An 18,677-nucleotide genomic window follows, 5' to 3' on the forward strand; every position below is an offset into this window, starting at 1 on the left:
TTCATGAATTTTTACTTATATTTACAACCATAAAACCCTAACCCTAGATCTCCCTGAATCCTGCGACAAGCTGCTGCCACTGAAAAGTCTTGCAAGATGCTTCCTATTTCCAGCCCCTTAAAACCCTTTCAAATTAAATCTTTCCTAACCCAATTTGAATCATAAGCTCTCCATTTTCTTTTCCCATCCTTTAAAACTTCAAAGCAACAATCTTCCCCTAAGATTTATCTTAATTGAACGCAGACAAACAACCTGCCCTGTTTTCCAACATCACATGAATTGGTATTGCTTCAATTCTAATCTCCGAGCTCAGAAAAGTCTGACAATTTTCGGATTGCTGTGAATCTCCATGACAACCTCAAAAATATGTGACGGTTGTGAAATAATATCTAATAGGTTTATGACTGTTAATATACTTCATAGCTTACATGATCTAATCCTCTGAAGCGCCACAGCAAAGACAATACCACGTTACTAGATTGTGCATCAACCCTAAGAAAAAGATGGATGAAATTGAGAACCAGAAAATGCATGACCCACTATTCATTATTCTACTTGTGATGAATCTGATGATTGATATCTGAAACATGAAGTTGGTAATGCAACAACCTGCCCACTAATCTTAGTATGTTAGATGAGGAGTCCTATCCAAAGGCAATACCATCATGGTAGAGCTATAGTTGCAACCTTTTAATTTGAGCAAGACTATCACAGAAGGTTCCCATACAAATTACGAACGATGAAGTCATACCAAAAGACAGGTTCATTGCAGAGAGGGGGGAGGGGGGAGTAATAAGTGGAAAAGAATTTTTTTATATTTTTTTTTTTATTATTTTTTTTATATAAGTAAGCGAAAATCATTAACAAAACGCAAAGGTAGATTTTAGTCTTCCTACAAATTTTTGACATCAAATTTCATCAACAATATCCCCCAGAATAAGGATAAAACACCATCAAAGAAAGGAACCTTCAAACTGTCATCACGGTTTGTCTTGACTCTGTGAATCATGAAATCTTAACTTTTTGTACCTGGTCGAGCAGGCCCAAAGTAGTTTGTTACTAATCCCATAATAGCAAACCTGGTGTTCAGAAAGTATAATCAAATTAGTAATAGCAATAAATCAGCTATGTCATAATTCTCACACATTACACGTGAGCTAAGTGAATCGACAACACCATCATATTAAAGCAGAGATAAGAAAAAGCAGTCACGAAGGTTGAAAGTAATCCAGGAAAGAAACCAGTATCCTTCTCATGAACTTGTAGATCATCATTAGACACTGATGTAAAATTTTCCAAATAGAAGGTAACCAATAATTAGGAGTGTAGCTACACTACACTTTGTCGATATACTGACTATTGGAATCCCCTGTACTTAAGCTTTTTCTGCTTTCTGGCTGCGATAGTATGTTATTCTCCAATTATATGTCAATATTTTGCACACAATGAAGCCCTAAAACTGCACTGAGAAGTACACATTAGGCAAATCTGACACTAGTCTCTACTTGCAGTGTCCTTTAATCCAACAGATATGAAACTTAATACGCATACAATGACTGCTTTCATATAGAAGACTAAGATGAGTTCTTCAAACCTATCCCAACGAGAACGGGTACCCAAAAGTTGATGAATTTGTCCCCTTCTTTCAGCTGCATATGGCTTCTTAAAAGGTATGGACCTGTCACCCTTTTATCTACTTGTTTGTTCATAAATTTTGATAAAAGCATTGATGAACTACTTTACTCATATTTTTCAATCTTCCAACAAAGAACTGTATCTCTATAACTTTGCATCTTAATTCTATAAGTCCAGAAGAACAAGCAAACTACAATCAGCAAGCGGATAACCAAGTTAACTGTGTGTAAATAAACCTACCCTTGACACAATCTAAAAATTAACTACACAAGGAAATTGTAACTAGAAAACTCAAATTTTTGTTACAAATTTCCTAGTATCTCCAATATGTTCAATCGAACGCTCAGCGATATAATTGTGGGGAACCAGAAAAATACATATTAATTCTCTAGTAAAACGAAAAAAGAAAAAACTATCTGCATGTTGAACACTTAGTTTTGACAATGTTGGAGAAGATCAAACCCTAAACATTTCTTTCACCGATACGAACATACAAAAAAAATTGCATCACATAGATTTGTACGATAACGCAGAATGTACGCGAAAGAAATACAAGCACATATACATACATCATGGCCATGGAGATCTGCTTGAGGTCATTCTCGACATTCCGCATGTTGGCGAGCGATTGGGCGCAGAATACAATAGCAAGCCACGAGCTTAGCTTGTACTGCACAACATCAAATTGCCAACAAAAACTCAAATTTCGGAGGCACAAATATATGTTTGTACGTACGTATGTATGCATGTATATAATAGATCAGAAAAATTGAAGGAAGGAACTTTGATTTTGACGGACCCGGAACATGACACCGACGATGCCGAAGATGACGGCAATGAAACCGGAGTAATCGACGGGGAGATCTTGCGGGGACACCATCGGCGCCACGTAGGGCTTCGCCGCCGACGGCTGACGTGGATCGTTCACCGACGCTGCGTTCCCGTGCGACGACATCTCTCTCTTCTATTCGATCTCTCTCTCTCTCTCTCTCTCTCCGCGTGACCGAACGCAAAAATGGGGGACAAGGATCCAGTCAAGAGACTTGGCCTACTAAAATTACATCACGTGTACTTTTGAGTAAAACTGTGTGTTTCGATTGGTTCGGATTTAACGCTCATTTTGTTTTGGCGTAAATTAATTTTTTGAAAAATTATTTTGGCATTTTTCAATGTTTGATAGGGGCGAAAATAATAGTCAACCGAAAAATGATTTCTATTTAACCAAAAATACTTTGTAAATTTCGAAAAATGATTTACGTTTTTTAAAAGCGTAAATCATTTTCCGAAGACGCCAGACGCATTCAACCCCTTTTAAACGACACAGTTGACCTTCACATTAAAGCAGTCGACCATCACCAAAATCTTGCTGGTACCGAAATCCGACAACCTCATGTCAATGTCGCCAGAATCCGATCAACCCAGATTTCGGCGACCAAACTGGTCGTATTCCGGCCACCTGGCCAGAACGGCCGGATTCCGACCGGTTGGCCTGATCTGGCCAGAATAGCCTGCCCTGAACGACGGAATCCCTACCGATTGGCCAGGATCTATCCAGAACGGCTAGATTCCAGCCTACTGTCCGAATTCCATCAATTCTAGCAGTTTTCAGCCAGTATGTCGGAGTCCGGCAATTTTGGCAGGAATCTGATATTTTTGTCGGAATCTGGCCAACCCAGATTTTGATGAGACTGTCCGGATTCCTGCCTTTATCTTAGATTCTGGCTATAGTAGCCAGAATCCGGTAAAAGTGGCCGGAATCCTGTTAGTTAGTGACGAAATCTCGTATCCGGTGATTTTTATATTATTTTACATTAATATTTATATGTTTTAAATAAAAATTGGTTTTTATAGGTTAATATGATTGAATAAAAATATAAAAAATATTTGTGATTTTCCGTACACACTAAACACTGAAAAATATTTTCCGCTCAGAAAAATGACTTCCCTGAAACCATTTTACGACGAAAATTATTTTACGTCGAAATAAACGGAACATAAGTGTATATGCATTTAAGTCCATGGCCAGCAATTCTCATGCGCGTTTTAATTGTTAGGGTTTAAGCGTACGTGCAATTTTCAGTACACTATGTTTTTGTGCGTCTAAAGCGACATAGGGCTTTATTATATCTCTAACAATTTCAAACAAATTTGAGATTCTCAAATTTCTTTGAAATGAAGCTGTTTTTTACATCAAAATGATGTGAAAAATGCTGCATATTAAAAATATGATATCCTCAAACGATACAATTTTCTGTTTTTTTGCCCTACCCTATCGCTCTGTTTCTGCCAAGAGCCTCTCTTAGTTTCAGTTTTATGATCCCTCGATTATCTTCCGCAACCAGTATATTTTCTGAAAATTGCGCTTCGTTCTCTACTTTTTATATTGGTTTCTAAGAAACTCTTTAACAATATGACTGAAACTCTTTGAGTATGTCTTTCCTACGTGGTTTATTTAGGAGAAAGTTTGTTTATTTATTGAGTAATGTTTCTTACACAATTTTTGTACAACTTTTACACAACTCTAACAACTTTCTTTTAAAATCAGCCATTGAATATTTAGGACCCACATGTTGGAAAACAAATCCAATGGTTGATCATAACAAAAAGTAGTTAGAGTTGTGCAAAAGTTGTGTGAGAGTTGTGTAAGAAACATTACTCTTATTTATTTAGTTTTTAGTGTTTGAGTTGAAGGAAAGTACTTCATTAATTTAGTTTAGCATTTGTTTAGTTGTTTGTGAGTTGAGAGTTGTTTAGTTTGCAAGGGTATATTTGGGTGTGCAATTTTTTTATATTATATTTCACTATTTTTTATTATATTCACAATTATGAGTATCGAAAAAATTTATTTTTTAAATTATATTTAAATAGTTTAAAAAATTAGAGACAAAATTAAAATTTTTTTGATAAAAAAATTTACACTAGATAAAATCATAAAATTAAGTAGCCAATATCAAACAATTGAGGAATACGTCTTGTAAGCCCAATTTGACTATTTATTTCTCATTTTAATCTCTAATTAGTAACCTAATTATATGCTAACCCATCTTAAACTATTATGAAAATCTTGATCTACCAACGTTTCCTCCATTTCTTGTCTTGCTTGTAAATTGCAAAAAGAGGCAAAAGTAGATGTCTTCACGCATCAAGAGTATAGCACAGCCATCTTCTTGACTATATTTTCAATGATAAAACAAGAATTATCTAATTTTCTATATGAGTCTTTGTCATGAAACGAGCAATAAACAAAACAATAATACAAAACATGCATACCAAAGAAGGCCAAAGCTACTTTAGCACTCTTGCTTCTCAATGAATAACCGACACGAAATCTTAAAAGGGTAGCACAAATGGGAATGCAGAATTTCATTACTAATTTTTTTTTTTTTTTTTTTTTTTTTTTTGTGGTAATTACATTTTTCTCCTATCAACTACCAGTCATTGTCAACATGGTCTCATGAACTGACACCTCGATCAAAAGAGAGCATCCAACTACCAACTTTACATACTTTGCCCATTTCCATCAGTTTAATTCGTAAAAAGACTTAAATACCCTGACTCAAATTCAAAAATGACATAAATGCCCTCAACGTTTTTAAACATATTAATTTTAATATTTTTTTATTAATTACTGTTGGAGGGCATTTTGGTCTTTAAACCAAAATTAACGCCAAAAAATAGAATATTCCGTCCAAGTTAACGGGATTTCCTGACGGAGGGAGGCAAAGTATGTAAAGTTGGTAGTTGGATACTCTCTTTTGGTCGAGGTGTCAGTTCATGGGGGCATGTTGACAATGGCTGGTAGTTGATGGGGGGAAAAGGTAATTACCCCAATTTTTTTTTTCCTTTTTTAAAAAATTAAAAAAAAAAATACTTTTAAGTTATTATTTTTCTTAACTTTTGAAATAAGATACCCAAACTTTAAAACATGTCAATTTAGGGTATCCATCTTTCAATTTTAACCTTTGATTAAAAATTTATGTTAAATTTTATCAAAATTTCTAAAATACCCTTGTATTTTGTTAAGGGGTGCCCTGTACTTTTTAATATATATGTTGCTGCTGTTTTTATAGGAATATATTATGATTAGTTAGACAAATTTTGAGGATGAAATTTTTACAAAGAGGAAATGATATAACACATCAGAAAATTTAGCGTTTTCTTTTATCACATGAGAAGTGCGAACCCAAAGAAAATTGTTATAATATTAGGTGTTTTACAATATTTTTGTATGAATAATGATTCAATGTCACTTAAATATACAACTTTTCACCACCTTGCTTATGTGGCAAGGTGGTCCCTCACTATTTTTTGCATTTTTTTATTTTTTAAAAATAAATTAAGGTGGGGGACCACCTTGCCACGTAGACAAGGTGGTGAAAAATTGTATATTTAGGTGGTAGTGAATCATTACTCTTTTTGTATTAAGTATTATTGAAGGGAATTAAAAGGTAATTATTTTAAAAAAAAAAAAAAAATCGTGTCAAAGAAATGCCTAATCGTGTCTCACTATTTTCCCTTCTGTTGACACCTTTCAAGCATGCACCAGACTCCTGCAGATTTTGAGCCACGAGTACACACGCGCGCGCCCCCTTTCTCCTCGCTTTTCTTCCCTTATTCTTATTTCCTTCTTCTTCTTGTACCTGCGACAGTGAGAGAGAGACCACGAGAGACAGAGCAGAGGAGAGAGAGAGAGAGAACCGACCGAGACGATGAGACTCACCGGGAGAGAAGAAGAGAAAGAGACCGGTGGTAATTACATATGAGTTCATTCCAGGTAGATTTTCTTCCCCTCTAGCTTTTGATTTTTGATTTTTGATTGATTTGTGTTGGATTTTGTGAGAATTTCTGGGTTGAAATCTGCTGTAGAAGATGAATGGGTGTTCTTGATTTTCTTTTTAATCGAATTGGTATTGTTGGGTTTTTCGGGATTTTGTTTTAGTGAAGGTGTTTTTCGGTGAAACAAAATGGGTTGTTGTTTATGAGCTTGAGACTTCATTTTTATGGATTTCGGTAGATACACCAAGTGGGTATCAAAATTTTGGGTTTGTTTGAGAAGAGAACCGAATGGGCATTGGGCTAGATTTCTGGATTTTCTTGTGATGCTGATTTGTTAATCTTGTTTTTGAATTTTTGATACTGATTTGTTGGATTGATTTCTGAAATTCTGGGTTTGTTTTGGACTTGAAACTGAATGGGTGTGAATCAATCCTATTGCTAATTTTTAGTTTGGGTTGGCTGATTCTCAGTTTTGTGGGTAGCCGTGTGGAAGAAATTTTTGGAAGAACCGAGTGGGTGTAGAAAATTCTGGAAATATTTTGTTTGAAGGTTTTTGACAATTTTCTACTTGGACATTCTGAGGTTGAATTCATAAGCTTGGCTCAATATCTATTGGTTTTGTTAATATTGAGAGTGTGGTGAGATATGTTGTTACATACATAGTGTCTTACTATAAATTCTCGTCTTTATAGATTTATGAACTTTAAAGATGTCCTTGTATGAAATGTTTGAGGTATCTAGGATGGAAATTCTCCACAAATTTAGTTGTCTATAGCTGAATATCAATGGTTTAGTTTATTCACATAGCAAGGTTGTTTGGGCTTCTAAGATTTTGGAATCTTTATGTGCTCATTGGATTTAAATTAAATGATGTTGCCATAACTTTAATGAGTTGGGTTTTGGATTATGAATTAGGTGAGTCGAGAGAGTTGCTGTTTTTGGGGGGGAATTTTCTGTGGATAAGCCGAATGAGCTCTTGTTTCTTTTTATGTCGAAGTTGCCTAGTATTGATAGTTAATCCTATTAAGGTAGTGTTGATTGGACTGTTCTGAGCTTCAAGAGAAGTCATAAGTTAGTGATTTCAGATATATGCAGTAAATTTGGATAGGGATTTTGTATTTATATGCAGTACAATTTGGAGATTTATGGTTACATGTTATGTAGGATATGTATAGGATACCTTAGTTTAAGTTTTAGACCTTAAAATTTCAGAATATTCGTCTAAGCTTCTTCTTACAATTTATTTAGATAGAAGGTCGACCCCAGCGCTATTGGCAAATCCAGGTAAGGGGACACAACACCGAAAAACCCCAACAAGATTTTATTACGAATCTTTTGAGAAAGTGTTGAAAAATTTTATGAAGTGTTTACTTACGTAATTTTTAATTATTTCAATGCTAAGCTTTTATTACTCATATGTTATTATTCAAGAATTTTGTGCATAAATTACCGTAATGATTAAGAGCGTTTGAAAGTTTTGGTTTATGCATGATTGCAGTTGTGAATGAGAGCATTTAAAAGTTATGATTTATGCATAATTACAGTTATGATTAAGAGCACTTCAAAGTTATGATTTATGCATAATTACAGTTATGAATGAAAGCATTTAAAGTTATGATTTATACATGAATACAGTTTTGAATGAAAAGAGTATCTAAAGTATAAAAATCTGCACTTAACTATAGTTTGAAAACGACTCTACAGTTTTAAACAATGTAATATTTCGAGCTTATAGATTTACAGAAGGCGTTATGTGCAGTAATTGTTTCACCCCGAGGCACTACTATAGTTATGATCGGCACCTACAGGGTAGCATGGCAAGCACACCGAAGGACGGTGTGTGTTATTGGCCGGGTGGCCTTTACCTAGGGAAGTTCCTAACCCAGTGGCTCTCTCTATGACGACAGAATGAGTCTATAGTCGTCCATTGGGACGAGCCAACGTGCTCCGCTCACGGTTAACAGCGGTGTGGAGTCAAAAATGGGGAAAACTACAGTATAGTTTTAAAGAAAAAGAATCAAAAGAAGTTGTTAGAAGATTTATAAAATTATTGCACCATTATACATATTCCTCATTCATTTATTCCTGCTTTAATTGTTCATTATGTTATTTCGCATAAATAGTCATTATGGCATGAAGATTTTACAGCATGTTTTAATTTTTCATGGTGTTGTGATTTCCTTACTGAGTTGTCGAACTCACCCATTTTCCCTAAAAACCTTTCAGATGGCCGGGTTCTTTTAAGTGGAAGGCAGAAAACCTCCCTAGAGCGATAGAGCATAGATCGGATTCGATCATTTTGTATGAAGTACAGTGGCAGCACCTTGGTTGGTTCCCTAGCATGGTATCTACATAGTAGAATTATGTTAATAAATCCTTCTAGTAGTGTTGTATCCTGGAAATACATATGAATAGATTTATTATTAACTTCTATTTTATTTTTTTTGGTATAGCTCAAGTTTTTGTTCCCCTTATATTTCAAAACGGGGGCGTGACATGACGTGAAAGACCGATAAAAAAAAATGGACGGAATCTAGACGGAAGTACTAAGTGAATATTTCATTAATGACATCTACCATTTATGATACTTTTTGAAACCGAAGTGACTTTTTGATTTTGACCGTTACCAACTTACCATACATACCAATTAGGTATTTAACCCTATTAGTTAAAAAAAATAATAATAATAATAAAAAAAAATTGACATACTGGATCATCGTATTCAATGGGACTGAGCTGAAACCGCAGCAATGGAAAGCGTAGATTCACCAACTCCTGCTTGTTCTCCTTCTGATTCAAAACCACCACCAAGCCCTAACCCTAGCTCTATCCCTTCGCCATTACCTCCATCAGCGACCAGGCTATGGAGGCCTGCCGCTCAGCGAAACCTCCGAAACCAGTGGTCCAAATTGGCTTCTCAAAGGCAACAATGGGCTTCTGCTTCTTCTAGTGGAAAGTCTCACGCCAACTCTCTCGTCAATGCCTATCTCTCTCAGAGGTACTCCAAAAAATTTCTTTCTTTTGTGGTTTTTGTTTTTGTATTTTCATGGGTATTCAATTGTGTTATGTTTTGGGTCTATCGTACTGTATTTTTTTTAAAGGTGGTATTGGGGTTTAGAGGCTATAGCTCTGTCCAGGGTTCTGAGAAAAAAAAAAACTTAAGATTTTGATTTCCCACATGTATTTTGGTGTTCGCTTGGTAATTGGTTTTGCATGTTTTGCTCTGTTTGGTTGCTGAGAAAAATGTAGGAAAACAATAAGGTTTGAGTTTTTAGTCTTCTTGGATCATGAATGTTTCTTTTTTTGGGATTCTAGAAAATGAGAAGCTTCGTTTAACTGTACCTGGTGTTGTCTGGCTTAGTTAAGGTGGGCTTTTGATTTTTTGACTCATTTTGTTGTGGGTTGACTTTAATATAGATTCATGGCTATAGTGAAGTTTTTTACTTCATGTTAGTGAGGTTTAATTGTTGTGATTTACGGGAGTTCTGAAATTCAGGGTTTATATGGGTTGATAATTGATTCAGATACATGCCTTCAATGGAGCTGGGTGTTCTAAGTGATATGGCTGATATAAGAAAGAAAGCCTGTCGAAAATTGTTTAAGCAACAGGTGATTATTATTTTGACTGATTGCTAATTGCTTTGCATTGTACCAGTGCTTGAGATTGTTAGACTTATTGGCTAAAGGCCGATTTTAGTTGCATTTTAGGATAAATTTGATGAAGATCTGACATTTTGCTTTCATAAATTTATCTAAATCTTGGAATTTGGGAAAAGCTTGTCCTAAATTCACAGTAAATATCAGTTTCATATTGATATTTAGGTGAGTATTTTAAATATTTTCTGGAAGTTTGAAAATTTTAGACCAGCTTATTAGAGTTCTGGAAAGCCAAGCTTGAAGTTTTCTTTACCAGACTTCTGATTTATGGTAAGAAAATTATTTCCCCGGATTTTGCTCAAGTATTATGAACTTTGCACGGCCTCCCCCCCTTCAAAGTCATTTAATCACTGTTAATATGGCAACAATGTGCCACACAATGGGATCTAGCACTCCCACTTCATCATCTTATTTAATATGTCCATAATGATCAATTCAGTCATCTTCATGTGCTGATATGTTATATTATTAGTTTTCATCAGTTTGGTTTTCATAGGAGTAGACTTAAAATTATATCATCATGCGTCATAGATATGTTCAGCTTTGAAGATCAACCAGGCCATATTTGTAGTAAAATCACAAGAGGACTTTAGTGTATCATGCAGAAAATGTTTCTGTAATTACTTACTGTTGTGATTATGATGTATTTAAATCTTTAAGAGTATTTACAACCTGGTTTTGTGTCTCTCAAAGTTCTTACTGAATTTTGTTTCAGGAAATTTATCGGAGCAAAGTTCTATCATCATACAAAGACATGGTATGTATGCTTACAATTTTAATCTGTACAATTAGTGATTTTGTGTCTTTTTTCATGGAATGTTGGTATTTGCAGTTCTTTACTTCATCTTGCTTTCTTATATTTATTACTATGCTGCCATACGTACTACGATTGTGCAAATATACAGTATTTTCATGTCATCTTTGACAGGACATCATCCAAAGTGTCACATGTTTATTCCAGAATATCATGTTTGATGATCTAAGAAAATTTGTATTTATCTTTTTCACTCAATGCTTTTACAGAGAATGTACTATCTAGCAACATATTGTAATGGGGTTCTCATTGTGGGGTCAAAATTTCAAAAAATAGAATAACTATTAAAATTTTGTGTTGGCTTTGTTTATCACCTAATGCAAAACTAACGTTTCCAGCTAGGCTGGAACCTGACAATATGGTTGATCCTTTTTAGTTTCGTACAGTTAATAGGAAATGTTTTTCTATAAAGATCTACCAACAACTAGTGAAGACAAAAAGAATACATTTGCTATTTTCCTGATCCATGTCAGCATGTGTCAAATGAGCATTTTCTTTTTGTCCTCAGAAAGGTTTTTCAAGAGTTTTTTGGTAAACATCATTACTATTATCTGCATTTTATATAATGTGAAAATAATTCAGTACATATTCCTATTTTGTTTGTTTTAATAAATTATCTGCAGGTGGCTGCTGTAACACAAATGCTCAACACTAGTCAATCCATGAGATGTTTTCTCAAAGGGACAAGTAATAGTACACTTGTACAATTTTCTGGTTCTTCTGAAGACCAGAATGACACTGGAGATGGTGGTGGAATCCCAGTCTTTGCATTTTGGTCAATCTCTTCTCATGGTATGTTGGTATTTGCAATTTTTTTTTTTCACCGCATCTTGTTTCTTTATATTAGTTAGTGTGCAGCCATACTTATTACATATGTGCAATTATATAGTATTTCCAAGTCATCTTTGACAGTTTCAACATACATCATTCCTAACTCGTCTTCTTTACTCTTTCTCTAATCAGTTGTACTTGTGGACAGAAAGAGTAAGAAAATCAAGAAAGCTATCTAATCAGTTGTCCTTGTGTACATGGTCCAACAATTCCTCTAAATCTCAGCATACATATTAGTAGGGTTGGCAATTTTTGACACGACCCACGAATCCAACACGAAAAAAAATCGGATATGAGTTTAGTATTATCGGGTTCGGGTCACAATCAGGTTAACCCGATTATGACCCTTTTATAATCGTGTTTCGCGGGTCAACCCGAACACGATTATGACACGGATCCTTTAAAAAAAAAAAATTAGTGATTCAAATCAGATTTCAGACATTCAGTGAAGAACCCTACCCGCACCGCACACCTATTGGTCCTTTTCAGTGTTTTCATCACCGCACCTACAGACCCATCTCAAAACCACAATCCTCACCACGCTTCTCCACCGGTGTGAAAGCCCTCCTCCACCAAATAATCACCCCCCTCAACCAAAAGGAGATAGAAGAAAAGAAACAAAACAAAACCAAACCAAACACACATTTATATTGTTTCTCATCTCCACCCAGAAATGGCCTCCTCCTTATCCCTCTCCTAGTCGTTCTCCAACTTCTCCTCCCTGCACCACCAAACCTCTAGCCCTCTTATCCCACGCAACCCAAAACCCCTTCACCTACGCACCTAGTCCTGCAAACCCATCTCCATCAAAGCCCTCTCCACTCCAATCCTCACGCAAGACGACCTCAAGAAGCTCGCCGTGGACTACGTCAAGCCCGGCATGGTCCTCGGCCTCAGACCAGGATCCGCCGCCTCCTTCGTCGTCGCCAAGCTGGGCCACCTCCTCCAGACCGGTCAGCTATCCAACATCTTCGGGATTCCCACCTCGAAATGCACCGAGGAGCAAGCCCGCCAACTAGGTATCCCTCTCTCTCGACGACCACTTGCGCTTTCACCGGTGTGAAAGATTATTTGCCATCAGTGTTCCTGCCCAAACAATCTGCGAGACTCCAAGGACCAGATGACCCAATTGCATCTCCTACAAAGCCTTACAAGCCGTGGGTGATGGGTCATGACCACAAGAAAGAAGATCCACCAGAAGTTCAAAACGGGGCTCCAAATAACACCGAGTTCGGTCGTGTTTAGTGGGTCGGGTTCGTGTTACCCGGTTCACAATCGGGTCGTGATCGGGTCATATGTTCTAACCCGATTAATAATCGAGTCGGGTTCGTGTTGAACCCGTATATGTCATCGGGTCAACCGGGTCAACAAGAACCCAACCCGCTAACCCGAATTGCCAGGCCTACATATGAGTTTATATAATGTAATGATTCTTATCTTTGAACAATCTCAGAGAATATGACAGAAGAGTTTTTTCAGATGTTCAAAATGGAACTTATAGATGGGCTAAGGTTTGCTCCTTGATCTCTGAGGGAGGGTTGGGTATCCGTAGCTTAAGAATGTTCAACCGAGCTCTTATAGGTAAATGGTTGTAGCGCTTTGGTATTGAGAGAGATGCTTGTTGGAGAACTGTGGTCGAATCCAAATTTGCCTGTTTACGGGGCGGATGGCGCTCCCACGTTCTCACAGGAGCTTTCGGGGTAGAATTATGGAAGAATATTAGAAAAGGTTGGGAGACTTTTTTAGGCTACACCATATTCTAAGTGGGGGATGAGACTAGGAACTTTTGGCATGATATGTGGGTCAGGAATATGACTCTCAAGGCAGCTTTTCCAGCTCTATTTGGTATAGCCGCTGTGAAGGACGCCTCTGTTGCAGATAACCTAGAGTTCTTGGGTGGTTCCAACCAATATAACATAAGCTTTGCTAGAGAAGCGCATGATTGGGAGGTGGATGTTTTTGCTTCTTTCTTCCTAATGCTACATTCAGTTATAGTTAAAAGAGGCGTCCAAGACAAGCTTTGGTGTGTCCCTTCCAGAAAAGGCATTTTCCACTCTTTGACTCGTCCTATAGGTACTCCTTTCCTTGTAAGTGTGTGTGGCGGACCCAAGCTCCCTCAAGGGCGACCTTCTTTTCGTGGTCGGCAGCTCTTGGGAAGATCCTCACCTTGGATAATTTCAGAAAATGTCATGTTATTAAACAGATATTGCATGTGCAAGAAGACAGAGGAGTCCATGGACCATCTTCTTCTCCATTGCGATGTGGCTTCTGCTTTGTGGTACTCTCTTTTTAGTCGCTTTGGGTTGTCTTGGGTTATGCCACAACGGGTTATCGATCTGCTTGCTTGTTGGTGGTCTTCAGACTGGTCGAGGAGTGCTACAGCGTGAAAAATGGCACCCACTTGCCTCTTTTGGTGCTTATGAGGGGAAAGAGATAACCGGAGCTTTGGCACGTGGAGAAGACCCCTGAGGAACTTTTATCCTCCTTCTATCACACTTTAAATCTTTGGATTATGGCTTATGTGTTCCCCTTATCCTTTAGCTTTCTTGATTTCCTTACTCGTTTCTCTAATTATGCGTTTCCTTTTGTATACTGCCAATGTACTAAGGGGCGCCTCACTCTTTTAATGAGATTGGCTTCTTAATTATCAAAAAAAAAAAAAAAAAGTTGTCCTTGTATATCATTTTTGCATGGGATTTTGAAACAAACCAATTTTAAAAAATTTAGCCAGCCTCTATGTCCTTATTTCTTGAAAATAGTTTGTCTCAGTTATGAAACAGCCTTTTTTACTAATTGGGAAGATAGTGACCTCAAAACCTTTTAATAAATGAATAGAGAAAGAAAACAATGATGTCAAGTGAATGAATGGAGTATTTGGTCAGAACAGGTTGGATGTTTGATGGTGAGGAGTGGAGTTTATTGGAGCACAAGTGATTTTTTCGTTCGATCTATTTACTTGGTTAAATGGTGGAGACATGCTAGTTGTTCTCCGAATTTTAAGTTATTATTTTACCAATTCTTTATTCTTTTGATTTATTTTCTTGCCTTTTGTTTGTCCTTTGTCGCCAGTGTGTTCTCTTGTATACTCTAGTATACTTGGGTTGCTACCCTAAATGTTTCTGATGAATTTTTTTACTCATTTGAAATAAAGGATAACAATTTCAAATCCATGAGGCAAGCTTAGGCATTATTTCCAAAATATGTTTAACTCTAAATCTCAGCATACATATTAGTTTATATAATGTGATGATTCTTATCCTTGAACAATCTCAGAGAATTTGGCAGAAGAGCTTGTTCAGATGTTCAAAATGGAACTAATGTTGAAGGTAAATTGCAGTTTCCCTTGGCTACTTGGAAAGTTGGTTTAATTTGAAATTGTGCAAGATCCTTTCTTGCTTGGTCATGACTAGTATTGTTTGGTCCTGACAGAGGTTGCTAGTACTGGAGTTTCTGTCTATTAGTTGTGAAGTTCCTCAAGTGAATGGGTTCCATTGGTCGGATCAGCTTTATCCAGGAGAATTTGATCATTTGAGAGCGTGCAGCTTGTTTTCTGAAGAAACTTGTGAACCTGTCCCACCAAAATTGATGGATTGGAAATCTGATACTCCTGTTGTAGGATGTAACAACCAGCCAAACCATGAGGTTTTGCAGGTACTTAATTCTTCATTTTGCATAATTAATTAAAATCATGCAATTAACCATGTAAATACATGTATGAGAGAACACCTGGGCTTCGGGTTTACAGAAGTGGTCAGAGGTTAGTTTAGGTCTAGGGTTCAATCCTTCTACATGTTTTGTGCAGTCATCAGAAGGATAATGTATTGTATGTTATAGAGCCTGATTTGCTGAAAAATAAATAGGAGATATCTTAGTCAAAACTTCTGAGGGTGAAACATCAATTCTTTCATATTACCTAACAATTCACCTTCCGTTCATGTTGCTTTTCTTGAGTAATCCAGTATTTACATAGAGATCATCAAGTCCTCAAGTAATTCATGGGGCACATAGGTAGACTTGCCCCTATAACTATTTAGAGTTCACCCCAGAACCTGGCAATTCATAACAGTATTTTCTCACAGAATATTTTATGCTTTAGTGCTAATATTTCTCTTTTTAGAATATGGCTGAACTAGTGTTTTCTTTTTTCTCTTTTTTGTTGTTTAACTGAAACTACTGAATTGTCTTGTGTTGCAGGTTTATCTAACAACATGGCTTGCAGAGGGGAACATAAATACTCATAGGTAGATCTTGGAACTCAAGAGCTCAATCTCGTTTTAATATGTTTTTCTTTTTTCTTTTCCCTAAAAAGAAATCATGGCTCTGGTTTAACAGGTCAGTGGAGATCAAATAATCATAATAGCTTTTTCTGTCCAACCTGTATGGGGAAGAAAAAATGAAAAATGCAAAAGATAAAAAAAATAATAATATTAATTAAAAAAACTAGTGAACTTTCTATTCTACTCTTGAATTCAAATATATAAAAGTGAACAAAGTTAATAATACTCTCACTTATGGAGAATTATGGTGCCACCTCATATAGCAAGGGGAAAGGCAAAGGCTCTTCTTGCGTGAGCAGGAAGGGGGGAAGAGCAGAAGTAGCACCACTGCAACAACAATAAAGCCTTGTCTGTTTCCAAATTGTTGAAGATATATAACCATATCAAACTACGAATACATATAGATAAATACGTCTCTAAGCTTCCTTTTCTGCAATTTAGAGTCACTTGACACAAAAATTACCTTCATTTTTTTTTTTTTTTCTTCACAGGGTAGATGAGATATTTGCTGTAATACAGGAGGAAATGCATGTCAGTTTCAGATAACATACTCTACTGGCAAGAAAATTATTGGATTAAATTTTTTTCAGAAACCAAGGATCCTCTTGCATTAGCAAGAAGTGAAGGTGGACGTTAGCAAAATTAGTAGCAAGAGAAGGAGAAGTATCAAACCCCATTGAGTTGTCTCCAAGTCAATTTTTGAGTGTAATCATTTTATTGTATTGCAGCAGTGTTTATAGAATTATTGTCTTCTTTTCTTCATTCTCTGTGTTGTTACCCCTGAAATACATCTTGTGAATTAATGTAAGTAGTCAGTCGGTGATCATTTGAAGTTGGAAAACTTGGGAGATGGTTCTCATTTGTGATTGGCCACGAGGGATGATACTGTTATCTTTGGTTCCCATCTTCAGAAGCCACCTCTTGCGGTCAATTTTTCTGCTTTTAGCCCATGATACAGAGGATCAGACTATATTTTTTTTTTTTTGTCCGTTTCTTAATTATTCTTATTTTCAGCACGGCAGCCTATTTCCTCTTGCGTTTTTATTTTCTTGTAACCCTTGTTCCTCCTTTGATTAAAAGAAAAAAAATAAAGAGCCTTTAATGTTATCCAAGGATCCTCACTTCATGTGAGTTCCAGCATTTGACGACTACTCTCGTCTTATATAGGCATCAGCGTTATTATTCCGACTAGGCAGAGATGTTTCTAAGATGGTAAGGGCTCTAACCACTTGACTTGAGAGTGGCTAAAATAGCGTTATTATTCCGACTAGCCAGCTATGTTGGCTATCTTCTTAGCAATAAATACTAAAAAGGCTCTACATCAGGCTCAGCAAAATGATTAGGAAGTTGTTGAGCAGCTGCAATATTTTGCTCTCAACACCAAGCTCCATAATTTATAATTTATATTAATAAAAACAAAAAAAATCTTGTTCTCTTGTTCTGGGAATAATTAAAAGATGAAATAATATTTTAAATAATAAAATAGAGAAAGTGGATAGCTAAAATATTTAGAGTCCATTTGGGTTAGTAATTTTAAAAAATGATTTACAATTTGAAAACGTGATTTTTTAAAACGCAATTAAACATGTGATGAAATCACAGCTTATCTTTTAAAATTATGTTTATAAAAAAACACACATTGCCTGTTTGTGACTTGAAATAGCATTTTTTTATAAAAACTCAATCTCAAACGATTCTTGTTCTGTAATTTGATTTAAATTGCTCCACTTTTTTCGTCTACGAAATCACAATGCCAAAGGCACCCTTAATCGAATGTAAGCGCTTTGGAAAAAATAGATAACTGAAATAGAAAAATAGGATTTTTTTTAACTCAAATGAAGAGAATTTGTTGAGCCATGGGAATGATTAGTAAATATATATCCTTTGCCCCGCAAGGGTTTAAGCCATTTGTCGTGCAGTTTTCAGCTCAGAATAAAAAAGGGAAAAGGAGAAGAAAAGCCCTTTTCTCACTTCTTGTTGAGGTTTGCATGAAACTAACATCCCAAAAAAAATTAACCAGCAGAGATCTGTAGCATGAATTAATTTGACCATGACGGGTTTAGAACACAAATAGATGGAAAGTAGAAACTCCCCAAGTGGGCAGTGCTGTAGTTAATCAAAATATCAAAAAAAAAGTCAGCGGGCACTAATCATGTGAATGATTCTAGTCACGCTATCGGTCTTGGGCAATGTATTTAGACTTGTTTCTTTCCCGTCTACTATTCTTCATCAATAAAAAACCAAGGCCTTAATAACATTTTGGAACTTTTTGCCTTTCATCTCTGGTTTTTTTTAACTGGATTTTTAGTTTCAATTTTTCACCTTTTGGTAAACAACGTACAAAAGGAACACTTGTAAAGCACCTCCTTTGCCACCATCCCTCCCAGGAGAGAGAGAGAGAGAGAGAGAGAGAGAGAGAGCAGACGCTCATACAACACGATTCCCAATAAAGATTTGGTAATCCAGCCTACATGTTTTTTTTTTTTTTTCTTTGGAGTTTCCCCAGTAACTATCCTTGCCGCTAAACTCCAGCATATTAAGGCACAGTAATACATTTAACAAGATAGGGTACCGTAAATCAATGAGGTGGATCCAGACAAAAATTAAAAATTGGATTTTCAGTGAACCGTTCAGATAATTTGGCCACCCTTTTTATCATTTCAGCTCAATTTCTGATAGAAAGAAGT

The 18,677-nt window shown here is 36.2% G+C and overlaps 2 protein-coding genes across 7 annotated transcripts; one reads left to right on the forward strand and one right to left on the reverse strand.

The window, feature by feature from the left end:
- Positions 1–797: 797 nt before the first annotated feature.
- LOC133875567 (protein Asterix) lies at positions 798–2,665 on the reverse strand. The gene is made up of 3 exons (XM_062313739.1): positions 2,435–2,665; positions 2,205–2,305; positions 798–1,079 (listed from the first exon to the last, which is right to left on the reverse strand). The coding sequence occupies exons 1-3, from the start codon at positions 2,588–2,590 to the stop codon at positions 1,016–1,018; spliced, it is 321 nt and encodes a 106-aa protein (XP_062169723.1). The 5' UTR covers positions 2,591–2,665; the 3' UTR covers positions 798–1,015.
- A 3,486-nt stretch (positions 2,666–6,151) lies between these two features.
- On the forward strand, positions 6,152–17,130 carry LOC133875759 (uncharacterized). 6 transcript variants are annotated; one of them, XM_062313992.1, is made up of 10 exons: positions 6,152–6,409; positions 8,638–8,738; positions 8,865–9,409; positions 9,936–10,020; positions 10,784–10,825; positions 11,506–11,674; positions 14,987–15,039; positions 15,143–15,364; positions 15,908–15,954; positions 16,581–17,130. In XM_062313992.1, the coding sequence occupies exons 3-10, from the start codon at positions 9,162–9,164 to the stop codon at positions 16,612–16,614; spliced, it is 900 nt and encodes a 299-aa protein (XP_062169976.1). In that variant the 5' UTR covers positions 6,152–6,409; positions 8,638–8,738; positions 8,865–9,161; the 3' UTR covers positions 16,615–17,130. The 6 variants fall into 6 exon arrangements, with proteins under 6 accessions (XP_062169976.1, XP_062169978.1, XP_062169975.1 ...); XM_062313991.1 differs by having other exon boundaries at positions 6,154–6,409; positions 8,638–8,755; positions 16,482–17,130; XM_062313990.1 differs by having other exon boundaries at positions 6,154–6,409; positions 16,482–17,130.
- The last annotated feature ends 1,547 nt before the right edge of the window (positions 17,131–18,677 follow it).

The sequence above is a fragment of the Alnus glutinosa genome, chromosome 8, assembly GCF_958979055.1.
Source record: "Alnus glutinosa chromosome 8, dhAlnGlut1.1, whole genome shotgun sequence".
Classification (NCBI taxonomy): Eukaryota; Viridiplantae; Streptophyta; class Magnoliopsida; order Fagales; family Betulaceae; genus Alnus; species Alnus glutinosa.